At 45.8% G+C, this 27921-nt stretch overlaps 1 protein-coding gene across 3 annotated transcripts in view; it reads left to right on the forward strand.

Annotated features, from left to right (window-relative positions):
• Galnt14 (polypeptide N-acetylgalactosaminyltransferase 14) overlaps window positions 1-27921 on the forward strand; it is a 222558-nt gene that overhangs the window by 154662 nt on the left and 39975 nt on the right. For all 3 annotated transcript variants that reach the window (XM_031355843.1, XM_031355840.1, XM_031355842.1), the window contains exons 3-6: window positions 13216-13314; window positions 21741-21808; window positions 23078-23143; window positions 23303-23424. In XM_031355843.1, coding sequence (XP_031211703.1) covers window positions 13216-13314; window positions 21741-21808; window positions 23078-23143; window positions 23303-23424 — 355 coding nt within the window. The remainder of the gene's footprint in view (window positions 1-13215; window positions 13315-21740; window positions 21809-23077; window positions 23144-23302; window positions 23425-27921) is intronic.

Consider the following 27921-nt stretch of genomic DNA (forward strand, 5'->3'; position numbering starts at 1 on the left):
GTCAATGGCTGTCATATTTGGTGGACCTTTTCTAGAAGACTATGTGATCCATAATCCAGTGGGATTCAGTCTCTCACATGAGCAAGAATTGTTCACCTTTCCTGAGACTTTGGAAAATGTAAACACCCTGCCTTTAAACCAGGCTGAGTATCTCCTATGCAATAGCAATAGAGAAAGCTAAAGAGCACACAAGGCCTTATCCCAGATACCCTTGAGGAACCGCCATAGTCCGACACCTCTCCTTACTTCACAGTGGCCTTGTGCTCTAACCTGTGACTCTCCTTTAGTTTTTATGGCTTGCTTGGTCTTTGCCTTCCTGACTTTGGCCCTCTTTCCCTTGTATCGACATCACCCATAGGTTCATAAAGGTCATTTTCCTCTGTAGCCCCCTGGACACCCTTACTCTAGCCACTTGTTCATATACTCATCCTTCAGGCCTGGATTGTTTTCACCTTCTTTCACCTTGTCATCATGCTAGGAGCAAAGTGATAACTATAGGTAAGTGTTGTACCAAGAGTAGGGCCTGGTGTGAGGCCTGGGTCTCTCTTTCCCTGGTGCTGAGGCCTGTTGGCAGGGCACACGTTAGTTAAGAAAGAGACAATGAGATATTTTATTGTAGGAAGGAGAAAATAGGCCGATCAAGTAGAGAGAAAGACAGGAGAGTAAGGAGAGAGAGAGAAAGGAAAGGAAGAAAGCAAGAGAGGAACAAAGAGCAAGAGAGGAGAGGAGACAAGAGAGGGAGAGCAGAGGCAAAGAGCAAGAGAGCAAGAGAGAGGGGAAGAGCAAGAGAGAAGACAAAGAGCAAGAGAGTGAGGAGGAAGAGCAAGAGAGGAGAGGGAAAACTACCCCTTTTATTGTATGGGGTGTGGCATGCCTGGCTGTGGTAAGTGACTGGGGGTAGGGTCCAGCTAGAATACTGGGATATTGGGGCATTGCCTGCCTGATAGAGCACACATCTCCTGCAGGGGCAGCTGTGAGGGGTTGTGACTTAAACAGGAACCAAAGACTTAGGAGTTATGGCTAAGCTCCTTCCACTCCCTGCAAGCAGAAATTGCCCACAGAGGCTCCAAGGCTCAAAGCTTAAGTTACCTGAGCAGACCACTGCCCCACACTACAAGTAAGTGTTTAGACTGTCACCACAGTCAGTAGAGGAAACAGAAAAGTAACTTCACAATGCTTAGTAGTAAATTACAGCAATGGGATGAGGGTGAAGTCCTAGAAAGGCAAGATATGGAGAGGAGAAAAATATCTAGCCAGACCGTAAAGCAGTGATTGTCAATTTATGGGTCATGAGCCACATGGTTGCATAATAAATATCCTGCATAGCAGGTATTTACACTACAATTCATAACAGTATCAAAATTACAATATAAAGTAACAATGAAATAATTTTATGGTTGAGGGGGTCACCACAACATGAGGAACTATATTAAAGGGTCACAGCATTAGAAGGGTTGAGAACCACCGCCTTAGAAGAAAACACAGGAGAGGTATGAGGCCTACAAGGATCCAGAGTGGATGAAAGAGCTTTACGTAGATCACTCCAGCAGCTGCAGATCCAGCAGATTGCAAGGAGATAGAGCCAGTTAGGAAGTTGCTACAGTCATCTAGAAAGGATGGAAACATGGAGAAACAACCAGATGGAAAGATAAGGAAGATGCGTTGCCAAGCTAGGTTGAGTTAGGGTAGGCAAGGGAAAGAGACTCAGGCTTAGAAGCCATATCTTCAGCTTGGGCACATGGTAGATGATGACAGGGCATACAGTCACCTAGGGAAGGCTGAGAGTAAGTGAAGAACTCATTTACGAAGATAACCAGGAGATGATATGCATCAGTGAGTTAAAGCTTAAGTGGGCAAGTGATGACCCAGAAAGGAAGATAGAGAAGAGTATAGCCTAGGAGAAAGGCTTGTGGAACAGCAGAATTTCTGATGGGGAAAAAGAATAAGAAAGATCAAGAAGATATGGCAATGAAGGAGTCAACCATGCTAGAGTTATCTCACCAAGGCTGAAGGCGAAGAACAAAGTACATGGTCCATAACTATAACATGAGAAGAAAGATGAGGGTTGGGAAATTTCATGTGAGTTAGCATTGTGAAGAAGGGATGGGAACCTTGGCAGGAGTGTCCTCACAGGAGAGGGTGATGAAAGGGCCCTTGAAGGCTGTGATAGTTGATGGCATTGTGTGGATAGGGCCTGTCTGTGCTGTTTGATAGGGTTCTCCAAGCCTGATTTAAGAAATCTGAGTAAGTTTAATCACTAGAAATGTAAAACCTTATCTCTGCCGCACAGTAATCACCTTAGGTAGGTCAGCCCACTGTTATGGTCCTCAGATGCTTCATTAAAAAAAAAAAAAAGGAAGCAGCTGGAGGCAATGGTTTCTGAGCTGATTTATATCACATAGAATTGTTTGGCATAATATGTGGTATGCTTTACTGAATCAATAGCTGTATTTGACTTTCCTGTATGTACTAGGAGAAGGGAGCCAGTCTAAGGAAGCAGCTGGGTTAGGTTTTGAGGGAGAAGTTTGGATAATGGAGACTCCCCAGAGGTTTTAGAACCTTTCTCAGGCTCATATTCATTGATGAGACACCAAGAGTAATAGTTTACAAAGCTAATCTGACCATCTTCTATCATCTGCCAAATTCTCTTTGCTCTTATCTACCTTGTTCACCAATCATACAGATATCTCCCAGACATACTGTCCAGCAGCTCATGGTGAGGGGCCAATTAAATAGATGGCCTTCAAAGTCTCTCCTGGCCAGACATTACAAATACCAATCATGGTTTTCTTTTGTGGGAGTAAGGTTGGGGTCAAAGAAAAGTTGCCAGCTGTTGGTGGTGACTCAAAACCAGAAATGGAGACAGAGGCAGCGCATTTAATCAAGTCCAAGCAATATGACCTCATCTCCTACTACCTCCTCCCTACTTAGCTTCCTAGTTTGTCATGACAGACCCTGTGGGACTCTCTTACCTTGCCAGGAGGCAGGATGTTCAGAACTGATTTCTGGGATCATCATTCTGATCTACAGCCTGCAATTAATCAGGCCGGGGAAGTGGCCTAGAAGTGTCAAGGCATAGATTTTCTGAGATTTCTGATACTTCTGGAAAGAGATAGCTAATAAATCCAGGAGGTGTTGATATTCTCCAAAGAAGAAGTGAAGACCCAGAACTGGACTGGCAGAGAGGCTCTTCCAAGTATATGGTAGTACCTAGAGGCAAGGGAATGCAACATATTGGCCTAACTAGGGCTACCTGGAGAGCAGGTACCCTGCAGAGTGGCCTTATGAACTAGAAAGGAGATAACAACATCTAGGGCAGCACTTTTTTTTTTTAACTTACAGTTCTACAGGAGCATGTAGCCTCAGTGCACTAGGACATCCATTGCACGAAACAAATTCACTTCCGTTATTGTAGGTGGTACCAACAAGAAGAAGAAAGAAGGCAGTCATGGTCCAGGTGGCACACACATGTCAGATTTCAGTGCATGCTAGGCTGTGAAAGGGGCTTCTGAACTGGGGCCATCCTAGAACACCTAGTGTGATAATATCCAAAGAAGGAGGAAACAGAGGGAAGGGAGAGGGAAGGAGAAGGAGTGGGGAGAGAGGAAGGGACGGAGAGAGAGAAAGAGAGAGACAGAGACAGACAGAAAGAGACAGACACAGAGAGAGAGACAGAGACAGAGAGAGAGAGAGAGAGCAAGAGAGAGAGAGAGGAAAAAGATCATTCAAATACTAAGTTCTCTCTGCATGTAGAATCCCTAAGTCCTCATTTCCTAGTATCATTTTGTGAATGGAGGCCTCCAGAGCATGAACAAAGGGACCCTTGGGGAATCTTGGACCACAGTGTGCTGAAGAGAGACAGAACAGGGTATAATTCCATGGCTCTTCCTTCAAATACTGAAGGGAAATTGTATTTTACCCAGGGGAGCATCATGATGATGATGATGATGATGATGATGATGATGATGGTGATGATGATGATGATGATGATGATGATGATGATGATGAAGATGAAGATGATAATGATCTCCTTCTTCTTCCTCCTCCTCCTCCTCTACTTCTTCTCCTTCTTCTTCTTTTTCCTCTTCCTCTTCCTCCTCCTCCTCCTTCTCTTCTTCTTCTTCTTCTTCTTCTTCTTCTTCTTCTTCTTCTTCTTCTTCTTCTTCTTCTTCTTCTTCTTCTTCTATACCCAAGGATACCTGCATTTATCTTTTTGTACAATAGCTACTCTAAAAGGTCATAGCAGCAATTCTTAACCTATGGGTACAACCCCCATAGAGGCCACATATCAGATATCCTGTATATCAGATATTTACATTATGATTCATAATGGTAGTAAAATTACATTTATGGAGTAGCAATGAAAGAATTTTATGGTTGGGGCCATCACATGAGGAACTGTATTAAAGGCTCACAACATTAGGAAGGTTGAGAAAACCACTAAGTTATGGCTTAAGATGACTTTTACCTTCTCACAGTTCCTATAGGTTAGCCATTTATAGTATGTGAGTCCCCTACTTCAGGGAGCCCCCGATGCTGCCCCCAAGGAGTCATCTCAGAGGTTGGCCAGATGATGATCATTCTCCAAGTTCCTTCACATGGCTTTTGGGGAGATTTGGTTAACCACAGCCATGTGCGGAGTTCTACAACATGGTAGTATGCTCTCCCAAAGCATGGAGACCAGGTTCTTGTAACTTAGTCACAAAAGGGTGAGAAATAATTTATCTCTATTTTCTCCATGTCTTTCACTCCAGAGCCAGAGAGGTAAAGGAAAACACAAGCATATGGCTCTCGGTAAGAGTGGGGTTAACTTCTTGAGAGAGAGTTGTGAGTGCCCAAGTGTGCAAGTGGTCTGGGTGGTGTAGGGACGACCCTTCCTGTTCTGTCTCCATTTGCTGTGACATCTTATTCATCCTTTCCAACCCAGGACATGCCTCAGAGACACACTGATTCCTCTTCTTTCTCATCAGAAACTTGTAATGCTCCATGCATGAGAAAGATGAATGAAGAGAGACAGAAGCCTTGGGTCCAAGTGGCCTTTCCTTAGATATATTCAGCTCCTCAGAAGGGAGTCACCTGGCTCGCCCCCCCCTCCAAGGGAATGGGGTATACAAAGAGGTGTGGATTGAGGGCACTTTTAGAAGCTCCTTTCCACAGTGCCTAACCAAGGTCCTCAACAAATCACCTGTCTGCTTTGGCCTACTTTTTCCATTCTGAATAGGCTGAGATTCAATAACATACTAAGCAATTAACCCATGTTGTTGTAACAGTACAGCAAGTCTTGGTATCATTTGAAATGTCTTTTATGAGGCAGGGGATTTCGCTAATACTGAGAGAGAGCAGCTGCTGAGGCAAAAAGTAGGCACCGAATATGTTTATGCGGATGAACAAATTAATCTGCATGTGAAATCCCAGTGAAATCAACATGAAATAAAAATTTCATGCCTTCCAGTGTATATGTGTTGCCCATGAAATGAGATTAAAAGGAATTTCTGATTTTATACTCATCACACTCTCTCCGTTGTCTGCACCTTGCCCTTCTAAAGAATTGGGTGTGAACTTAAGGGTCAGCCACAGAGTAGGCAGTTGGCATTTTATGTTCATCTCCTTTTTTTTCTCCTGACATCAGGTGTCCTTCCATGGAACAGAGCTCAGAGTGGATTAGATGTTCTGTGCTTGAAAAACAAGATCTGATTCCAAAAGCCAGTAGTAAACTCACTGCACTCTGTTCTGAGAAAACTGACATCCAAGAAAGGTCACTGGGCCTGAAGCTGGCTGGTTCCCTCCACCTGTCTTCTTTATGCCCTGAGAGTTGTGTGAGGAGAGAGAAGAGATGGTGTGTCTCTGCGGCTTCTCTTGGCCTGGAATGGATGACACCAAGAATGTCAGATGGAGATAGAGAACGAAGGATGTTCCCACCCCCACTCCACAGGGGACTCGCTTAAGGAACATACAGCTCTCTCCCAAGAAATTGGCCCCATCCCTGTTGGGAGTCAAATGCCTGTGCTTCCCTTTATCTCTCTGGCTCTGAAGTTAGGGAAATGGCGCACATAGAGAGAACTTATTTTCTCAATCTGGGACTGGCCTTCTACAGAACAAAAGTGTGGGGGTTAGAAAGAAAACCAGTGTCTGTATAGGACCAAATGCCCAGGAACCATTTGACTCAGCCTTGCATGATTCTCACCCAGTGAAACTCCTACTGGGCAACATCTCTCTTGGGATAACCCCAGAAAGAGTTCCCCCATTTTCCTGTCCCTGTATAGCAACACAACCTGTTTTCTCCTCCTAGGCAGATCTCTAGTTTCTAGAACTCAGTAGAAATAGTAGGTACAGAACTGACATGAGCAACAGCTGGCTCAGCCTAGCATGAGGGTATTATTACAGCAAGTCTGGCTCCAGTCCCCTTTACCGGTTTCAGTAAATTGCTTAGCCTTCATGTCTGCCATCTTGGTCCTCCTAAGTCCATCATGGTTTGGGGAGCCTATGAGTCATATGTATCATGGTAGACAGGAAGAAGAAATGGAAGAACAGACTAGAGACCTTTTATAACCTTTAAAGACACACCCATCAATAACCTACTTCCTCCAGCTGGGTCCTCTCCCTCCCAACAAAGCAGCATCCCTCACTGGGACAGCCCAACATTCAAAACATGGAAATTGAAAACATTTCATACTTGACAATTTATCTGTGTCACCCATGAAACAAGATGAAAAGACGAGCAACACGAATGGGGCTAAAGAAGGATATGCCCAATGCAGGACTGAGCCAATGTGAAGGAGTATTTCAGGTTCATACCATGACAACAGTGAACCTGGAAAACATTAGGCACTTCCTAAGCTGCTGTGACATCGTACACCTGAGGTGTTCCACTAGCAATAGGGTTCCACTAGTAGTCATTTAAATGCACTCTGGGGGGGATATTGTCACCATCATTAACCAGGAGACTAAGGGTCAGGGCAGGGAAATCATTACTGAACTCCAATCGACTGTGTAACCTGAGAGCACCCCTTGCCAGTCTGTCTGATTTTTACTGTGCATGTTGCCTGTTTGCACAACGGCCTCCACCCAGCTCTGGCCAAGCTGCCAAGTCACTAACTGCCTTTAGTCTCCCCGTTCCAGGGTGCCAGACCCATTTCCAGACTCACCGCCATTGAGCAGCTCGCCCCTATACCAACCCCGTAGTAATAATAATTATGCTTTCACTCTGTTTTAAAGTTAGCTGGCTTGCCTCCCTTATCGCTCCCTCTGGTTATTATGCTAGAGCATAAAATCCTGAATGTTTATAATTTATGATCAAGTATTTTCTCTCAGCATGTGATGAGAGGAAGACCATGTGTTCTAGGGCCATGGGGACCACTAAAAGCTCCCAGCTCATTAGCAAAACGGGGGTGACCATGACGGTCATCATGTTCTCCCTCACAGGCAGCTGTAGTATTTTATGATCATGTGAAATAAAATGGAAGGCACTGTGAGCATCATTACTTACTGGGATAACAGACAGACATGTTTCTAATGCACTGTGGTTGTCATGTTCATTTAGATGCAGGGTGTGGGCAAGACACAGTAATTTGCAGTGGGGTAAGGGAAGGGAGGATTAAGGCTCCTCCCATGCCCAGGATTGACCTCAGAAGTGCTCCCTGGAAGCATCTGCAGCCAGTGACAACTGAACCTTCTTGAGCTGGGAATCCAGGCGGGACATTGAGTCTCACCTTAATTTAGGAAAATCATGGGTCTCCAATGAGTCCTTCAAAAAAGAAGAGGGCACGAAACTGTTTAAAATCAGTCTGGAGGAACTGTTATTCGGGTGCTTCTGTAGTGGGATTATCTTGCCTCAGACAGCCCACAGACACACACATGAGCATGTGCACACATGCTGGCATGCACCCACGCACATACACACACACACACACACACACACACACACACACACACACACACACACACAAGCACATGTGCACACACACTTCTATTTCCCCACATAGCTAATGCTTCCTCTTAGTCCAGAAGATGACCTAAGCACCCCCTTCCCCGCATCTTTTCTACTTGGCTCCTCTCTTCAATAACCCCCCTGAATCTTTAATAAATCATCAGCATGCTTTCTCGTCCATCTGCTGGCGCCAGACGTCAGCACTGGCCGCCTTCTTCATTCCTTCATGGCCCCAGAGACCTCAGCGTTTGATTAATCTTTTAGGCCCCTCCCACAGAGAGCCCACTTACTGTCTGGCCTGACTCTCCTCTAAGAATGCAGCTTTAAGGATTTCTCTTAGGCTTGAGTCCATATTATCAGTGCATAGTGCTTGTCACTGAGCAGGCTGAGGGCCAGTGGATAACAGGTGACTCCTTTGCAGGACTCATTGATGCCTGTGTGCTCAGTGCCTTGACACTTGCTCTGACCTAGTGAGTGCTTGGAACACTAGGGACCAGTACCAGCTAAGAAGTCATGGGACCTGGAGTGCCCTTATTTCATGCATGAACTAGGTTCGTCCTTTGGGGCTGGAGTTCTGAGCTTCGGTTTACTTTACTGCAGAGGCTGCTGTGAGTCCAGGCCCTTTGGGCTACAGCAGAAAGCAGGGAGGCTTGTGGAGGGATATGAACCTGTGAATGTGAAACACCATCTTACCCTCTGACCTCTGTGCTTATGCGCAGCAGCAGAGCCCCTGAGCTTCGTGGTATGACCTCAGGCAAGGCTTGTGTCTTACCCCTCTGGACATAGGAGCTTCCAGACCTGGGAGCATAGCACCTCAATTCCAGCTGCTGCTTGCAGCTGTAACAGTTCTGCTTCCCACTCCAACCTCCCTTCCTTTTCTACCTTGTGAGCTTGTACCTCTAGTCGATACACACGATACTTCCTTTAGAGCAGTGGTTCTTAACCTTCTAAATGCCGTTACCCTTTAATACAGTTCCTCACATCGTGGTGACCCCCCAACTATAAAATTATTTTTGTTGCTACTTCATAACTGTAACTTTGCTACTGTTATGAATGGCAATGTAAATGTCTGATGTACAAGCTATCTGATATGTGTCCCCTGTGAAAGGGTTGCTCAGCTCTTAAAGGGATCCCAGCCCAGAGGAGGAAAAAGCTGCCTTACTGGCTGCTTCAGCTATTCGCTGTTTCCATTCCTTTAGCACTTTCCAAATGCTTTGGGTGTATTATCCACAGCCTTCATAGCCAGTCTGGGAGGAGAGCCTTCACCACATCTCACAGGTGACAACATTGAAGCTTGGGGTGGGGGGAATGCCATACCCTAGGGCGAGCAGCCAGCTCTTGGTCAATGCAGATCCAAGTCTAGGCATCAGACCAGGTTCATTGTACTAGCGCTGATGCTGCCGTGCCTGAACTCTGCCCCTCTCTTGCTTCTCATTGCTCCTTAGCTTGTGTCAGCACCAATGGAGATGCCCACCATGACCTCTTTCCAACATGAGAAAGATCCAGTTAGACACAGCAGGAGTCACCTGCATATGTTAGAAATAGTGATCTAATCATGTGACTGTCCGCCACCTTTTGCTACCTGTCGTGATGATCAGTGAGGGAGATTTGCATGTTAGGTGTTGCCTTCTCTACTGTCTGGATGAAGAATCTAGAGATGAGAAAATCAAGGTCGCAGGTAAGTAACCCTATGGCATAGTTGGACCTCAAGTACAAAGAGTGCTTGCAGCATTTGGTTCAAATGGCATGTGGTTGCTGAAACAGGCTACACCCAGAACTTCTGCTTCTGTGTCGAGATCTTTGGTGAGAGAGTTTGGACTAACCCTGTTCCACAGAGGAGCAGGCAGCAGCCTGCAAAGGCAGGCGATTTGCTCAAGGTCTCGTGCTGGTAGATGGTGTCTCAAGCCCTAGACCAAGAGTTGTGCGTTGCTCTACCCCATTCTCTGTTCATCATCACCTTACCCTCTAGGGTCCAATATGTTTTCATATTTCAGGCAGTTAGCCTCTGTATGTGTGTACATTGATATGCCCATCTCCCCAACTGGCATCTCTGAGGCAAGAAAAGTAGTCCCTGTGTTTAAATCTCTCTAATAAGACGATACTGCCAAAGATCACCATTCTCCCCCAATTTACTCCAAGTAACTCAAATCATAAAAGCTGAGTCCTGACTACACAGTATCTCCCAGAATCTTCCCCCATGGCAGAGCCATACAGCTACATGTTCTGACAGCAGTGCTATTCAGGGTCTCCTTTATTTCCCTGAGAGAGACCAGGAGGCTACACTAAGTTCTCCGACTTACTTCTCTTTCCATGGATATTTTGTCCCACCCACTTCCTGGTATCAGGCTTATTCTTCTTGGAGTATTCATTGCTGCCCATCCTACTACCAGGTCCTTCTCCAAGACCCTCCATGACTTCCGAGGTCCTGTAACCTATCAAGCAGGGACCCCAATACTACCATTCCCCTTTTTTTCACCGTTGCTCCTCCCACTGAGAGCTGTGGCTAGGTCCAAAGATGAACAAGTCCAGATTCTTTTCAGTGGAGGCTGTTTCCAAGCATTCCCCTCCCCTTTTATAACAGCATCTGATGCCCAACAAATCATCCTTGATTAAACCAAATGGCTTGAAACAACAAAAGCCATGAACCATCTTCACTGTGTCTATGGGTCAGGAATTGGGAGTGTCTTGATTGGGCAGTCCTGGCTTAGCATCCCTCACTAGGCTGCCGTCAGCAGTCTCTTGTAGCTGCTAACATAGGCTTGGTTGGAGTGGCTGGGACTGCTCCTGATGTGGTCCATTCCTATGGCTGGCTAGCTGATAGTGGTAAAGGCAGGGACCCTCAGATTCTATGAGGCTATCTCTCCACAGGGATACTTGAGTGTCTGCACAGCATGGCCACTGGCTCCCCTCCATATGGCCAAAAAGAGAGGCTACAGAGCTTTCATAAAGTCACAGCATATCACATCCACCCTATCTTACGAGTTATATAAGGATTCAGGGAAGGAAGGGACTCTCTAAGAACATAAAACGTGTGAATGGGACTCCCTAGACTCCTTCTGGAAGGCTGCCACGTGTCTGAGAGCCATAAATGATTGGGTCTCCTGCTGACTTGGGCATGTAGGTCCTGACTTTCTTCTTTCTCGATCAAAGAGCATCTGGTATACCTACATTCCCCTGTAAAGATGCCAACGTGGATCAAGCTATGGTTCTAACCTGGATGAACTAAGTAAGGTTGGGGATATAGTCTCATCATGATATGTGCTAGAAAAGAGACATCGTCCATGTGTCTAGTATAAACCACAGGCCATTAGCCTCTTGGAGACTATGGAGTGTTTTCCCAGAAAAGGGAGACATCTACCCTGAGTCTCCAAGGATGCCTAGGAACTCCTCAAGTAGTAGAAAAATGGAGAACATTGCTCCATATGACACAAGCAACAGCAGAAAGGTAGAAAGCATGTGAGACTGTGGTTACAAAAGAGTCTTAAAGTGTAGGGCATGAAACTGGACTTTATACATCAGGAGCCACTTGAGGGTTTCAGGCCAGAGAAGGGCCTGGCAGAGCCTTGTGGGCAGACATGGAAGGAAGACTATGAGGGAAGGAGCTATGCTGCAACCTTCATGGCTTAGGGTGTGACTTAACTGTGACACCGGGAGACAAAGAAATGACAGACATGCATACAGAAAAGCTGGGTTCTGGTGGGCCATGGCTCTGAGGGAGATGCATCTCCAGCCACACCCTGGACACTCAACACATTTATCTTATACATCTTAACCACGGAGGCCAATTTATTATATACAGCTGAACAAGAAGGCAGGGTTAGCTTAGGTGGGAGTTGGTGTAGGGAAGCATTTCAGGCTATTATAGGCAGCCAGGAAGAAGAAGAGATCTATGCTGGATAGTTTCTGCGCACACTGCTTTTAGCAAAAGGATAGTCATCCACAATATCTGTACTTAGATCATGGAAAAGGCTTTGCCATTTTCCTGAGTCTCACCTGAGAAAGGCTTTGCCATTTGCCGTGGGTCTGAGGTTTGGCCATGTCTGTGTGCATGTCAACAATGCATATTCATGCAGGACTTCATTTGCTCCCCACAGAGTTGCAGTGGACTGGGGAGGACTGGTGTGGAGAAGGCAGCTCGGAGGTGGGACTGGATGTGTCTCTGAGAGAGGACAGGAAGGTCTGCAGGCCATGGCATACACCAACATTTCTTTACCTTACCTTCTTCCCTAACTCTTGGTTCTGATCCGGGCTTCTCCGTGCCTATGCCATAAGCATACTGTATTTAAGCATTTGGTCCCAAGGAAGCATCAATGTAGCACCACTCGGGTGATTACTGGAGACATCAGTTCTTTTAGCCCAGTACTGGAGATTGTAAGTGTTTCAGCCCCAGACTTGTGTGAGACTCTGGTTGAAAATGTGGGCCATATTTCCAGGAAAATTGAAAAGACATCTTTGTACAAAATATTTCCAAACAACTCCAAAGGACTCAGTCCTCTCAAAGCCTATCTGTGGGTCTCTGGACTTTCAGCTAAAAGCTCAGGAAGAAATGGGAAAAAATGAGAGCAAAAATCTGACCCACTGAGTACATTCTTTACTTCTTTTTTTAATGTTCCATAACCCCTCCCATAAGTGGGCCACCCCTGAAATCATGAGAAACAGGAGGAAGCATATACCCAGATGGCAGGCCCCAGTGGCACAGGCCTCGCTTGGACGGCCCATTTCCATTATTATAGCAATTCTCAGGCTGCGGGCTACAATTTTCACTTGAGGCAAGGTATTAAATTGAAATTACCCCAGAGGTAATAGTCATCCAAAATAATCCTGGACACATGAAAGCAAGTGCTTTCTCAGCAGGAGACTTTATGGCTTATACTGAGGTTGTAGGACTCTGCTTCTTCAAGTACGCCAGACTGGTAAGGAGCAGGTAACAGGGAGCCAGCCATCCGAGAGGACCCACCCCTGAAGCTCCTGGTTCAGAAGTCAATATCCTAAGGCTTCTGTTGGCTTGGGTCTGTTCTTTGGCCAGGGGCTTGGGCAAGAAGGCTAAAAGGACCCAGATTTTGAGTCCAAGACTTGGAATTTTGTTTCTACAACTGTTAGGAGAATCTGTACTTGAACTTAGGAGTGTGTAACTGACTATATTTGTTTCTGTTTAAATTCCAAGCCCAGGATTCCCCCAGGTGCTAGACATTTAGCTTCAGTCATTCTCAGCTGAAGCCTGTGGTCCCAGGTGCTTAGTTCTGTTTTGCACTCTAAGGTCTTACTTATCATCTGTCTTTGTTTGCCAGATGTTCACTGCTTGTGTATTGCACGGACCTTCCTCCCACCAGCATCATCATCACCTTCCACAACGAGGCACGCTCCACTCTGCTCAGAACCATCCGCAGGTAAGCCATCTTCCTGTCTAGGAGTCAGCACTAGCCTGGTACTTGGTCAAGCTTGTAACTGCTCACTTGGCATCCTGCAGGCATGTACCAGGTCCCAGTCTATACATCATATGCTCCCCCTCTGCCACTCCTCACATGCTGATGAGAGAGGCCATCATTTCCATTTTGAAAGAGGAAGCCAGATGCCAATAGTGTCGGGTAACTCACACACATTCAAAATCAAGCAGAGGAATGGATAACAGGCCCTTTGCCCTTCTGTGCTAGGCTATCTGAAGAACCTGGGCTGTTGCAATCACAACCGATGAAGAAAACTCAGACAGATGGGTTGTTTGTTCCATTCCCAGCCTCTGGCTAGGATCAAGACTTGAGTGCACACCCTAGGCTGCTCATCCTGTTATACTTTTCTAAAGCTGAGATGGTGGTGAGATGTAGAAATAGTAGCAGTCAACCATTAATGTATGCTTTCTGGGCATCTACTGCCAACTCCAGTCCCGCTTCTCCTGGGCTTCCCTGCCACCTTGACACTCAGTTTCAGACATGTTACTTCTAGGAGAGGTCTGTCCCGACAAAGATAGCCTGTGGTCTACCCAGCTATTCCATATGTTCAAGTCTCAATGCCAGTCACAGGCAAACTGGTCGCAGAAAGTGGACCAGGGTCCTGACTACGAATTGTGCCCCTCTACCCAAGGGTTCTCAGGAAACTCTGGTAGGTTTGGGTACCATTCTCTGGAATGACACTCCTTTCCTCTCCCCAACTCTACCCTTTCCTATACAGTCAATCTGCCTCATTCTCCCTCAGACCCCCAAGAGTAGCTCCCCTGATCTAGTAAGGTCATGCTCAACTCCAGACAAACTTGGGCTCTTGCCCTCAGGTGGGGTAGTAAGTAGGTCAACAAGAGAGAAAATCTGAGACTTGGAAGTCCAACATCAAGGTCACGTAGCATAGCTCTAAAATTCTGGCCCATGCCCTGATGTTGAGTCCTCTCAGCTGCCTGAACCAGGAGTACAAGACACACAGAATGATTTAGCATCACTGGTGTGATGTTGGAGCTTTAGATGCACAGACAGAGCTTTAGATGTTCATAGAACCTAGCCTCCTCAATAAAGTAAGCATAGAAGCTTCCTGTTTATTTGTTTCTGTCAACTTGACACAGGCTAGAGTCATTTGGGAAGAGAAACTTCAACTGAGAAATCGCCTCTATCAGATTGCCTGTTGGGACATTTTTTTAAAAATTATTATTAATGATTGATATGGGAAGGCCTAGCTCAATGTGGGCAATGCAACTACTGAGTAGGTGGTCCTGGGTGCTCTAAGAAAGCAGGCTGAGAAATTCATGAGAAGCAAGGCAGTAAGCAGTACTCTTCCATGGCCTCTGCATCTGCTCCTGACTTTAGGTGCCTACCCTGACTCCCTCTCAGTGAGGGAATGTAGCCTGAGAGTTACAAGATGTAGTAAAGCTTTCCCTTCCCAAGTTGCTTCTGGTCACGACAGTAATAGAAACCCTAACTATGACATTTCATGTCCCAGAGACATATAGTTTACTGGGCATCATGTGGGAAGGTCATCTCATACACAGACGACCAGAGAGAGTATGAAGCACAGCAAACCTTCCCTTCTTCATCTCCAATAGACAAGCTACACTGTCTCCATTCTTCCACATCTATGTGCTATGGCAGTGGGGAATTCAGGCTTACTCCAAGGGGCCATAGTACATCTTATGTCCACAGATCACTAAATGTTGAATGCCTACTGTGTAGGACCAAGGAATCCCTTGTAGGAAAGGATCCACCCATGTATAAGAAAGAGCAGCTTCACCTGCATCCCACATGTCTTTGGTACATGATGGCTGGCTGTTTCCTCCAGCCATCGATCATGTCCTAGCTTCTGTATTCCTCTCACAGGGCCTTTACTTCACATGTGATTTCCCAACAAGACAACAGTCCTTTACACACACACACACACACACACACACACACACACACACATGGTCCAGGTCATTATCAGTGTCACCAGAGTGTCACTATAGATAGCAAAGTGCCTTACTTGTTTACAAATCAGTGTAGGCATCCAGAGGGGACAGGAAAGGGTGGTTTCTATGAGGACTCTATCTGTATCTCAAGAGTGCTCTTGCTTCCTAGCTGAGGGCTGTGAAGGCACAAGGCTCAGGCCTGGTGGGGGTGTCATGGGACAGATGGTGAGAATCGCAACCTCAATGAATTGGGGAATTTCTCAAGGGGATAGAAAGAAAGCCCTGAGGAACTCACCATGGCCAGTGGTACAAGAGATAAAGATCTGTGTGTGAGATTATGCTGTCTGTCCTATACTTCTTGGAGAAACTGTAAACCCTTCACCTCCTATAGGATTAAGGAACATGCATGGTCCATGACTTTATATCCCAACCCTTCTCCCTCACTGGTAATATCGTAGACCTAGCAGGGCACTTTTCCAGGTGAAGGTCTTTGGGGCCATATTTGTCTAGCTCTGATTTTAACAGCTGTGTGACCCTGGGCTGAACCTCTCTGCCTCTGTTTTCTATTCTGCCAAATAACAACTATAGTAAGCAAAAGACTGGGATCTATTGCTGGCACAGGGGAGCTTTCCATGTGATTATGAGCCTCCAGTCCCGATAGACAACCATGTTCTGATGTGGTGGCACTTCAGTGTAAGAAGATGCCAGGTTCTCTTGGAGGGCTTGCTAGAACATGCTTCTCTGGGCTCCAGCCTCAGAGATTCTGACTCAGTGAGTCTGGAAAATGGCCTGGGAATTTGCATTTCTGACAAGTCCCAGACTGTGGCAATGCTGCTGGCTCGGGGCTCAGCCTTTGAGAATCTCAGCTGTGCATCATGTCTGTTGATGTTAGTAGCTTCAATAATCATCATCAGTGCCCACATTGCAAGAACAACTGCCATGCGCTGGGCATGGTGCTAAGCGATGCTCACAAAGTCGAGAAAATAGTAGCGCGCTTGAAGACTTAGCTCTACTGACTGGAGCCCTCCTGCAGACAAGTAGAGGCTGCCCACCCACACATATACTTAGACACAAGTCTGTCTCACTACGGAACAACTACACGGTCAGCAGGTCCCAGGTCTTCTTTCATCTGGTAGCTATGGAGCGTTTGATAAAACCTGTCTGCATATAACACTGTGGAGTTCACATTGCAATTTCAAATAGATTTCCTCGTGTTTCGGATGCACAAAAGCCTGTGAAGTAGGTCAAGTATTAATATCACCTGCTTTTACAAGAGAAAGGTAATTACAGAAGGAACAGAGGCAGGGAGCCGACCCATTCAGGACTACACAGCAAAGCAGGTTGTAGGGCTTACTTACTTGGAATTCCCCAAACTACCCTGACATTATCTTAGGGCCCCACTCGGACCCCATAATTAGATCATAGAATCCAGGGGAGCTGGGAAAGTCATAGATTCTATTTATTGTAACTGCATGAAGGAGAAAGATCCAAAATGAAGCAAGAAAAACCCTCTATCCAGCTGGGCCCCAGGGAAACAGAAGGACTTACTCTGCTGAGGGGCAGCAAGTGAGAAGCCTGCACTGAAGAAGCTGTGAGGAGGACTTAGGGCAGGAGATCACAACAGCCAAGGTTTAGATGGCAGGAACTGATATGTGTGTGGGGAGGGGTGCTGAAAGGAGGGGCCCTGTGGAGGACCAAGGCCCCCCGGGCTGAACTTCTCCTTTTCCAGCCACCTCGGTACCCGGGAGTGCACGCTGTTCTCAGGCCCTCCCAGCCTAGAGGCACTGTTAGGGAGACCCGGTCATCACTTCAATTGCTCTAAAGACAGAGGCACAAGCAAGCCAGGTGTTAGCAGGAAATGGTCTAATTAGCACTTATTGCTGACGGTTTCTTTCCCTTTCTGTTTTATTTTTTTCCCCCTCTGTTTTAAACCCTGGACATTTTTCATTCCCTAATCATCTCTCAGTTCAACCTGCTCAGAGCTACACACGATTTACCCTTTGATGTTCACAGAAGAGAACTCTTGAATTTCAAAGAGCCGGCGGGGATTTGGGGGAATCGAATGTAGAAGCTCCAGTGTAATCAAACCTCATTAGAGGTTATTCTTCAAGCAGGTTTTTTTCCCTCTGTCTGCCTCCCTCTCCCCTCCTGCCCTGATTAGAGAGCTGGTGGTTGGGTTTGCTGTGTTTTCTTTGGGACAATCGCAGTGAGCAGTCTCTTCCCACCACTGTACGGTAGAGGCAGCAGCCTCCTTCCTTACCCTGTCCTGTACCTCCCCACAGACAACAACAACTGCTGGGGTTCCTCTCTCCACCTTACACTAGTTGCCATGGTGAGAATTGAGGCTTCATAAATAAAGGTAGCTCCAGGCAAAGTTCCTTTCTCATAGAGTCTGCACCCTGTCTAGAAAGGGGGGTGCACTGGAAACAGGGCTCAGGCACATCTGAGAGGAAAGCTGCTCATAAAAACCCCCACCCTTACCGTGCTTCTGCTATACACTGGACTCTGGGTGTATTGTGATGACTGTTGTGAAGTAGAAATATTTTTGAACCATGACATTTGGAGATGATCATAAGAGTTCTGAGACCCACAGTTAATACTGAAACCAAGCCTGTGCCCCTTGAGAATGTCATCTCTAGCCTGGGAGGTCAGTTCAAAGAGCAAATCATTAACAATACACAGCATAGGAAGAATGGCTACTATCTATTACCACTTAGTGCAAAATGTTACGATAAATGCATTCATATAGGTTTTCTCCATTAATTATCTCCATGGTCCTTTTGAAGAATCTTCCACTGTAAATTATTCCCATTCTATAGATCAACTACTATGCAGAATAGCAGCAAAGTCCCTCGCCCCAAGCATAACAGCTTTGTGGATAAATAATACTGAAGGACATGCTTCTGGGGGTGGAACTGACTTCCCTGGTGCTCTTCATTCAGTACTCAGTGTCCAGCACACAGGAGGTATGCAATAGAGATCCTTCTAATTTATAGAAACAAGAATCAAGGATGGAATGTTACCATCTCCAGGGGTGTTACTAGGCTCTCTGGTTCATAAACCCACCCCCATACTTACCCTGTATTCCAAAAGAAATTAAGAAACAGAAATCACTCTGAAGACAGCTACAGTGTACTTACATATAATAAATAAATAAATCTTAAAAAAAAAAAAAAAAGAAAGAAAGAAAGAAACAGAAATCACAGCCTGGTCTACAGAGTGAGTTTCAAGACAGCCAGGGCTACACAGAGAAACCCTGTCTCAGAAAACCAAAAAAAAAAAAGAAAAAAGAAAAAAAGAAACAGAAATCAAATAATCAAATCAGTGAAGGTGTGAGGAGAAGTGTAGTTCCCTCATTACCATGCCTGTGGTCATCTGGTAACTTATAGAAGCCCAAGAGACAAAGGCTATGATAGATTGTAAAGTTAGCGTTGAGGTAGGTTAACCAGTCCTGTTCTGAGGCAAAGGGACTCCGTTCCCAAGTTACCTTCACTGTGACAGGTTCTCTATTAACAGAGATAGTTTTGAAGTCAGGTCTTGCGCAAGAAAAATGGGGTAGGCATTCTGTCTTAAATATTCTGTAGTGGGGAGAGCCCCACAACAGTGAGCCCAGGGTGGGGTCCCGAACTGACCCAGGCTCTGTGCTGGTCTCAGCCTTGGTCAAAGGAGCTGCTTTTGTCAAGAGGTAGTCACAGATACAGAGATGCGCGGCCAGTCAAAAGGAGGAGACTAAGTGTCTTGAGCACTTAAGCCTTAGTGCAGAGTCTGTGTCAAGCCCCTCACCCAAGGCTCAGGGATCGCATCATTGCAGGAGGAGGGAGGGAAAGAGCATAAGAGTCAGAAGATGGGGAAGAATGTTGAGAAATGCTGGACATGACAAGGACATTGCATTTGTGAGCTCATAAGGCTGTGGTCACCTGCCACCTGCACAAGAAGACCAAGCCAGTCAAAGCTCAAGCATGGTCTGGGAAGGACTCCCAAGGCCCCACTCTTAGCTTAAGTGCTGTTGGCAAGTTGATAGCTGTTGAGAGAGGTGTGGCCGCTGGTAGTTTATTCAACCTTGGTGATGATGGTGTTACACCTATGTGAATATGAGCATCACTAAATGGGCTCAGTGAATGACTATAAATAAAGAACAAAGGGGGAGGACATGGAGTTTGGAGGAGGACATTTGAAGAGGCCAGAGGGAGTCAGAAGGGGAGAACAGGGGTGTATACATGTTTTCTTTATTCTCAAAGAATAGGTAAAAAGTGTTATTTAAAGAAACACTGCTAAATGGCTAGCAATTGTTGGAACTTTGTTTCTAATACAATGAACAGGGAAGGTGAAAACAACTTTTCTGTAGGAAATTATTTTGCCATTCTTATTATAAGTAAAGAAAATGCAGATTTAGAATTAACAAAACATTCTCAACTTAGCAGAGAGGAAACTAAATCTGTTTTAACATTTGTGAGGGAAATATTAAATAATAGTTTTGTATTATTCCCCTCAGGAGACTATAATATCCCCCTCAGGGGAACATTCCCCTGAGGGCTGGGGAAATAACTCAGTTGGGAAAGTGCTTGCTACATTAGCATAAAGTCCTCAGTTCAGATCTCTAGCACCCATTAAAAAAAGCGAGGGACGGCTGTATGTACTTCCATAACGTCAGTGTTGGAGTGAAGAGTAGAGGACCCCAGGGGCGGGCTGGTCAATCGTCAAGGCAAACTGCTGAACTCCACGTCTAGTGAGAGATCTTGTCAAGAATAAGGTGAGAATAATTCAAGAAGATTATCTTTCTTAGGGTTTCTGTTACTGTGGAGACACACCATGACCATGGCAACTCTTATAAAGAAGGACATTTCATTGGGGCTGCCTTATAGTTGAGAGGTTAGAGTCCATTGTCTTCAGGGCAAAATGTATGGCAGTGCAAAGGCAGGCATGGTGCCGCAAAGGTAGCTGAGAGTTCTGCATCTGCATCGGCAGGCAGAAGGAACAGAGAGTAACATTCGACCTGGCTTGAGCATTTGAAACCTCAAAGCACACCTCCGGTGACACACTTCCTCCAGCAAGGCCACACCTCCTAAAGTCCCACTTCCTATGAACCTATCAGGGCTATCCATTCAAACCACCACAACACCCAACACTGAACTCTGACCTCCACTTTCATATGCATGCAAACACATACGTGAGTGCACACACACACACATACACATGCACACAAACATGTACACACACACAAAGATCCCCAATATCTGAGAGAGAAAAGAAATCTCAGGGATTTTTATGGACTGGTGTATGTGAGGCTGTACACTTGTTCTGTCCTGACAGAGTTTTGTCCCTAGTTCCAATCATTTAATAGATACAGGGCAGAAGCCATTTGTATTCTTAATTTGGAGGTGAGCTTGAAGCTTGGAATCTCTGTGTCTGTTAAACACTAATTCAGTGATGGTCTGATAGCTGGAGGGAGAGGCAAGGGCCTCTCTTTAGAGTGTTATCCTCTCTCACCAGGGCTTCTGTCTTGACACCAGGGTTACAGGGACAGGAGCCTGCTTGGGAAGGTGTAAAACCACCTGCCAGTGTCAGAGAAGCTTCAGCTAGAAAACTGTGAAAGAATCCCAGGGGAGGAAACGATTAATTCTCCCTAAGTAGATTGGAAAGCTGTTAGAGAGGAAACGACATTTGAACTGGCCCTTGTGGGCAGTTTAGGGCCATTTCAAGGCCTTGAAGAAGAGGCTCTCAATAGTGAATAAGCAGAAGAAATTCAGGTGGTATAGCACTGGTCATGAATAGCTGCAGTCGGCATAGGTCAGCTCAGGGATACGAGGGTATGGTGTGGATCATGCTGAGGGTTCGCAGTGTAGGTTGTGGGGAGGCACAATGGGATTCCATCTATTTATTTGTGGCCATGTGGAAATCCACATTATTGGATGTATGTGTTTTAAAGGTCACTTGAAGGCCACCAGCAAAACTGCCCGGGACTGAGAAGAGCTGGGGCAGGTAGAGGCTGCAGTGATAAACCAAATAAAAGTAGGCAAACTGAAGTAAAGGGTAGTGAGATGTGCCTATAATCATGTACTTGGGAGGATCAAATGCTTAAAGCCAGTCTGGGCTGTGTAGTAAGGCCTTGTCTACTCACCCATAAAAAGAGGATGGACCAGAACCGACATAGACAAGGTGATAGTGGTTTAAGTGTAACATCCAAATAGAAGTATTAGACTGGCGTTTGGGGAGAGGGAGGGCTGTCCTTGGTACCACCCAGGTTTCTGTCTGAGTGGGTCACTGGTTGGCATAGCATTTACTCTGCTGAAGAAGGCAGAATGATATCCTCAGTGCCCCAGACGAGGAGGAGCAGGATGACTGGGCATCTTCTGGTGCCCCTACATTTTCATTCCTCCTATGTGATGATATTTAAAAACGGAGTTGGTACATGCATTTTGCAACTAGTAGACATCATAATTTCTCTCCTTCCCACAGTGTGTTAAACCGCACCCCTATGCATCTGATCCAGGAAATCATATTAGTGGATGACTTCAGCAATGACCGTAAGTACTATTGATTATTGACAATGGAGTCAGAAATACCTGGTCCTGGCCACTTCATATGAGTGGAGGGAAGCCAACATGGGTAGCAGACCTGGAAGACTGTGTGTCTATGACTAAGCTTCAAAAAGTGAGCCACTTTATATTTGAGAAAATATTTGGTGCTCTCTGCTGTAAGTTTTTGAGGACCTAATTACCTAAATTTGTTAGATTCCTGCTTGGGATGATTGGGGAGTGAGTGTCCATGTATGGATGAGTGCATATGGTATCTGTGTCATTAGCTTCTAACATACATTCCTGGACAGAGGAAGAAATATGACAAATTCAAAGGACCATCATTAGAACCCAAAGCCCTTCAGACTCCTGATTTTGATGCTGCATTAATGTGCTCATCTGAACTGAGGCTGCCATGTTCCTGTCTCTGGGGGACCTTGACACTGAGAACCCCATGGGACATCCTAACACACACCTATGACAGTGTGAGTCTTTGGGCCACTCCACCCTCTAGTTATCATCAGTTTCTGAGTCACATCTCCTTAGTTATCTCATAAAAGAACCCAGGGCCCACCCGGTTTTTCTCCTTCATCCAGTTTCCCATGTAAAACATGCTGGAGCCCCTAGACATGTGTGTAAGTCTGAAAGTCACAGTGATTTTAGAAATATCAGAATTCAAGTATCAGTGGTACCAACTCCCACCTCTACCGCCAATGTCCTGTTTGTAGTTCTATTCAGTCAGCCATTTCTAAAGGAAGTGGGACCCTTCCTCAAAAGACCTTGGGGCTCTTTCTTGTTCAGGCTGGAGACCACCCACCCATTATCAGCTTTGTTGTGTTGGAAAACTCTGTTGGCTGATCTCTTTATGAAGAGGGCCCCCATGTTCTAAAAGCAAAGTCCAAAGTTATTTTCTTCCACTGATGGCTTCCAGGCATTTAAAACTAGGCTTACTGTGGTGAAGAGACTCTGAATTAATAACTCAGTGGTGTGTAGCAACAGAGATAGCCCTGGGATGACCAGACCAAGGATCCACATCTGGACCATTTTCATGAAAGCATGTAGGTCCAGCTGTGTGCTGACCTGTTCCAAATGGGCCCAGTTGAGGTTGCTTTACTCAGTGATTGTCAACCCCTTCCATGACTGAGAAACCTTGAACTAAGGACCCGGCTCTGCAGTCAGGGTGGGGAGAACAAGTAGGTCTACCTTCCTGATCCTTCTTATTTGCTCATACACGGTCACATCCCAAGTGCTCACTAAGCATGGTCTTTGTCTTTACAGCTGAGGACTGCAAGCAACTCATCAAACTGCCCAAGGTGAAGTGCTTGCGCAACAGTGAGCGTCAAGGTAGGCTGAGCCATGGGGCAGAGCTGGCAGGAGTGGAGAGTGGAGTGTGGTGGGTGTCATGTGTCTGGGAGCTCAAAGAAGTACTGAGTGACTCTTATGTGTTCTTGCTGGTCACTGGAGCAACAGTGGCACCCACCTGGGCATTCATTCACTATACAGGTCTGGTCCGGTCCCGGATGCGGGGTGCTGACATTGCCCAAGGCACCACTCTGACCTTCCTGGACAGCCACTGTGAGGTGAACAGAGATTGGCTGCAGCCCCTCTTACACAGGGTCAAAGAGGTGAGTCAAGCCAAGGAACAGAGCCGGGGTTCCTACCTCCTACTTCATTCAGGGCCTCCAAGCCTGTAACACAGTGTTATCCTCACTTTGTAGATGAAGGACTAAATAAAGTGTTCTGAACAAGATCACACTGCATGTAGTCAGTGGCGAAGCAATGCCTGAGCTGTTTGTTTTAATCACACTGTTGCTCACAGCAGCAAGCGTGAAAACAAAGCTGTCTACAGGTAGCAGGTAGCATTCAGTGTCCTGGGCAAGAGAAAATTACCCAGAACTGTATCTATCTAAGTTCTAGGTAGGGTATCCCCCACCATATGCTGACTGTAGGGAGAAGGCAGCAGAAAGAGCCAGTTCCTGGGGCCTCTGTCTTCCTTTCCACCCATGGAAGGAGTCTGTCTCATCCATTACTCCTACCACATACATACAATACATCACCCGTGGGCCAAGCTAGGAGGCCAGGTGATGGACTGGAAGCCCCTTCCTGCTTACCCTTGAATTACCTCTGAGAATCTGTGTGCTGCTTTCTCAGTGCCTCAGCCACCACTTGACAAAGCAAAGCACAGTTTTTTTCTTTCCCTCATTTCTTTGTCCTCTAGGAGAAGCTCACCCGTTCTTCTGGCTCACTACAGAGCACATTGTCAATGATATACACTGGTGTTGCCTGACACTCCTCCTAAACCACTGCCTTGCAGTGTGGGAAACAGGAGTCAGACATTCGTAACATACTTATTTCACAGATGAGAAAACAGTGTCCCGACTGTTAGGTGGCATGATTTAATATTCTTTAGGGATGGCATCTCGGGCATCAGCCGAGCAGCACATGGCCTGGAGTAGGCCAATTTCCTGCTCTTCCAGGTCACCACGTACCTCCTGCCTGCATAATAACACTACTGAAAGGGGAGAAGAGCCCAGTGGGCAAATTGCTCAAAAGAGAACTAGGAAGGGCTTGCCACTTGTCTGTTGGATGGAGGACCTTCAGCAGGTTGACTGAGCTCTCACACTTGGTGCCAGTTGTCAACACCCATTAGGGACTATTCTGAGTTTGAACCCTTAACATTTTTCAGAGCAATCATTTTCCCCCCACATAAATCAGTCAGAAGGATCTGAGCCGAGAAATGTTTTCATGAGTAGGTCTGAGGGTTTCTTTGGCACGGAAGTCCCTTCCAGAAGCCTTCCTACCCTCTGTATTCCGATCCTAGCATCTCCACACTCCCTGGGCTTCTGTGCTGACACAGATGGGCTGTTCCCAGTCCTGTCATTGGCATTGCCCATGTCCTATCTGTGTGTGTGGTGGGAGGGGGCGTTGTATACCTAGATAGTATGTGTACACACACTGGTGCACATGTCAGCCAAGGGCCAATATAGAAGGTTTTCCCTCTTTTGCTTTCTACATTCAGACAAGATCTCTTACTAAACCTGAAGTTCATCCATTTGATCAGGCTGACTGGAGAATGTAATGAGCTTCAGGAATACTCCTGCTACCATTGTTCCCACCACATTCCCACAACACGTTACTGGTACTGGAGTTACAGGCAAATGCTATGTTGCTTAGCCTTTTACATGGATCCTGGGGATCTGAACTCAAGTCATTGGTCTTGCGCAGCACATACTTTACTGGGTACTTTACTGACTGCCTCATCTCCCCAGCCCCAGCTAGAGCCCCTGACCTAACTGTTCTTGTCCCTGGCCACCTTATTCTCCTTTCCACAAACTCTCCTGCTCCACAAAACACTGTCAAAATCTTCCCACCTGCATACTCAGCCAGGATGGCTCCAAGGGGCCATTGCCTACTTTGCCCTCCATTTCCTCTTCTGAGTTCTGAGTTCAGCTCTTAGTCTCTACTTAACAGATGCCAAGTACAGTTGGGAAGGAGTTCCATCCCTCTCACTACCTTAACTGCTGTAAATAGGCTCTCATTGCTTGAAAACCATTCTTAGAAGCCTGGCATGTGGAGGTGGTGGCATGTTGGAATTAGTAGAGAAGTGAACTCACTGCCTACCCCTAAGCTAATTAGCTGGTATTGATTGAGAATTTGGGAAAGAGTCTCAAATAGGCTATAAGAAAGATATTCATTGATACTTAGTAGATCTGATATGGTTCCAGCATACTCATGCTGTGCTGGTTGGGAAAGAACTAACACATACTAGGTGACCATGGATAGAAGTGCTTTGATAGAGGTTCTCAACCTGTGGACTGAGACCCCTTGAGTGGCATTTGAATGCCTCTTTGATAGGGGCCACCTAAGACTGTCAGAAAGCACAGATAACTATATTATGATTCATAACTGTAGCAAAATTACAATTATGAAGTGATAACAAAAATAATTTTATGGTGGGGGATCACTACAGCATCAGGAACTGTTCTAAAGGGTCACAGCATTGGGAAGGTGAAGAACCACTGGGCTATGAAACTCTGACATTAAGAAAGTTCTTCATAACACACATGGTATGCACTCTCTGATAAGTGGTTTTTAGCCCAGAAGTTCGGAATACAGGAAGCAAAACCCACAAACCACAAGAAACTCAAAAAGAAGGAAGTCCAAAATGTGGACATTTCATTCCTTCTTAAAAGGGGGAACAAAATATCCACGGAAGGAGTTGCAGAGGTTAACTATGGAGCAGAGACTGAAAAAAGAACAAGCCAGCCTAAATATAGCTATCTCCTGAGAGGCTCTGACAGTACCTGACTAATATAGATATAGAGGCTCACAGCCATCCATTGAACTGAGTACAGGGTCCCCATTGAAGGAGCTAGAGAAAGGACCCAAGGAGCTGAAGGGTTTGCAGCCCCTTAGGACGAACAACAATATGAACTAACTAGCACCCTCAGAGCTCCCAGAGACTCAACCACCAACCAAGGAGTACACATGGTGGGACTGACTGTTCTGGCAGCATGTGTATAGTAGAGGATTGCAAAGTTGATCATCAATGGGAGGAGAGGCCCTTGACCCTGTAAAGGTTCTGTACCCCAGTGTAGGGGAATGTCAGGGCCAATAAGTGGAAGAGGGTGGGGTGGCAAGCATGGGGAGGGGGGAGGCAACAGGGGTTTGTTCTTGTTTGTTTGTTTGTTTGTTTGTTGGAGGGGAAACTGGGAAAGGAGAAATCATATGACATGTAAATAAAGAAAATATCTAATAAAAAAAAGTTCTTCATGAGAAGGAAACATAGGAGTGCTTCAGAGACCTTTCAGATGCTGAGCAGCCCCCTCCAGTGAGAACCTTTATACCCCTAGGAAGGTCTTGTGCCTTTGAGTTACTCAGGAGCCAAGGACTAGTGAAATCAACTTCTTGCTGGCCTGTATGTGCAGCCAAGAAGAAACTAAAGTATGTAAACAGGGCTTGAAGACCAAGGCTGAAAAACCACAAAGAAGGTAAGAGCATAGCACACAGACACTAGCTTTGGAGAGAAGTTGAAATGGGAGGATGCACTCCCTGCTTCAGCCAAAGAGAAGTAGACTTAAAAGCAGGAGTGTGGTACTGTGGAAACCCGGGAAGTGAAGATGGGGAAGAAGAGGCCTGGACCCCTTGTTTTCCATCACAAAAGTGTCCCACAGTTAGTGCAGACATTTTGGAAAATACGGAGCACTAAAATGAAAACTAATCAAGCAAAATTCTGTCACGCAAAGACATCCGCAGCCTCATTTCTTCCCACTTAGGATCATTTTCTCTTCAGAGAAGCATCTTCCAGTGTAGTTGTAATCACCCTGTATTTACCCAACCTTGTATTCTGCTGTGTTTCCCCCCTTTTTACCCATAAGCACTTTCATGTGCTCTCTTATTTAACCCTAGTCAGAATAGCAGATGCATTGTCCGTGTGCATGCACATACATGTGAGAGGCATGTAACAAAACTGACCATTTTTACCATCTCAAGCTGCAGTTTGAAGACTGTACAACTCTCACTGTGGTCTAATTATGAAATATTCTCGGCACCTCAGAGGAAGGCTCCCCACCCGTCCGTCAACCACCGCTGCTTACTTCCTTGTCTCCTTGCCTCTGCAGTCACTAATCTGCTTTGTCCCCGGGGACCTGCCTGCTACGTACATTTCATAAAATTAGAATCATATGAGAGGGCTTTTGAACCTGACTTATCTTACCAACATATATTTGAGCTCCACACACACTGTAGCATGCCAATATACTTCTGTGGTCAAATAATTATTCCAGAGTGTGTCCTCATCCACATGTGGATACCAATAGTAATGCTGCTATAACCACTTACGTATAGGTTTTTGTTTATGTATCTGTTTTCAGTTATTGTGGGATATATACTAAGGGCCAAGATTGCTGGAACTAGATGTTTCTTGTATAGTGATCCCCAAGACGATCGTATTTAAAGAATTATTTTAGTTTTGTTGTTCTTTGACAATTTCATACATTTATATACTGAGTTTTGGGGCATCTCCCATTACCTCTTTCATCCCTACCTCTCTCCACTAAAATCTTTCTATCTTCTTCTTCTTCTTCTTCTTCTTCTTCTTCTTCTTCTTCTTCTTCTTCTTC

This window comes from Mastomys coucha, unplaced genomic scaffold (genome assembly GCF_008632895.1).
Source record: "Mastomys coucha isolate ucsf_1 unplaced genomic scaffold, UCSF_Mcou_1 pScaffold6, whole genome shotgun sequence".
Taxonomy (NCBI): Eukaryota; Metazoa; Chordata; class Mammalia; order Rodentia; family Muridae; genus Mastomys; species Mastomys coucha.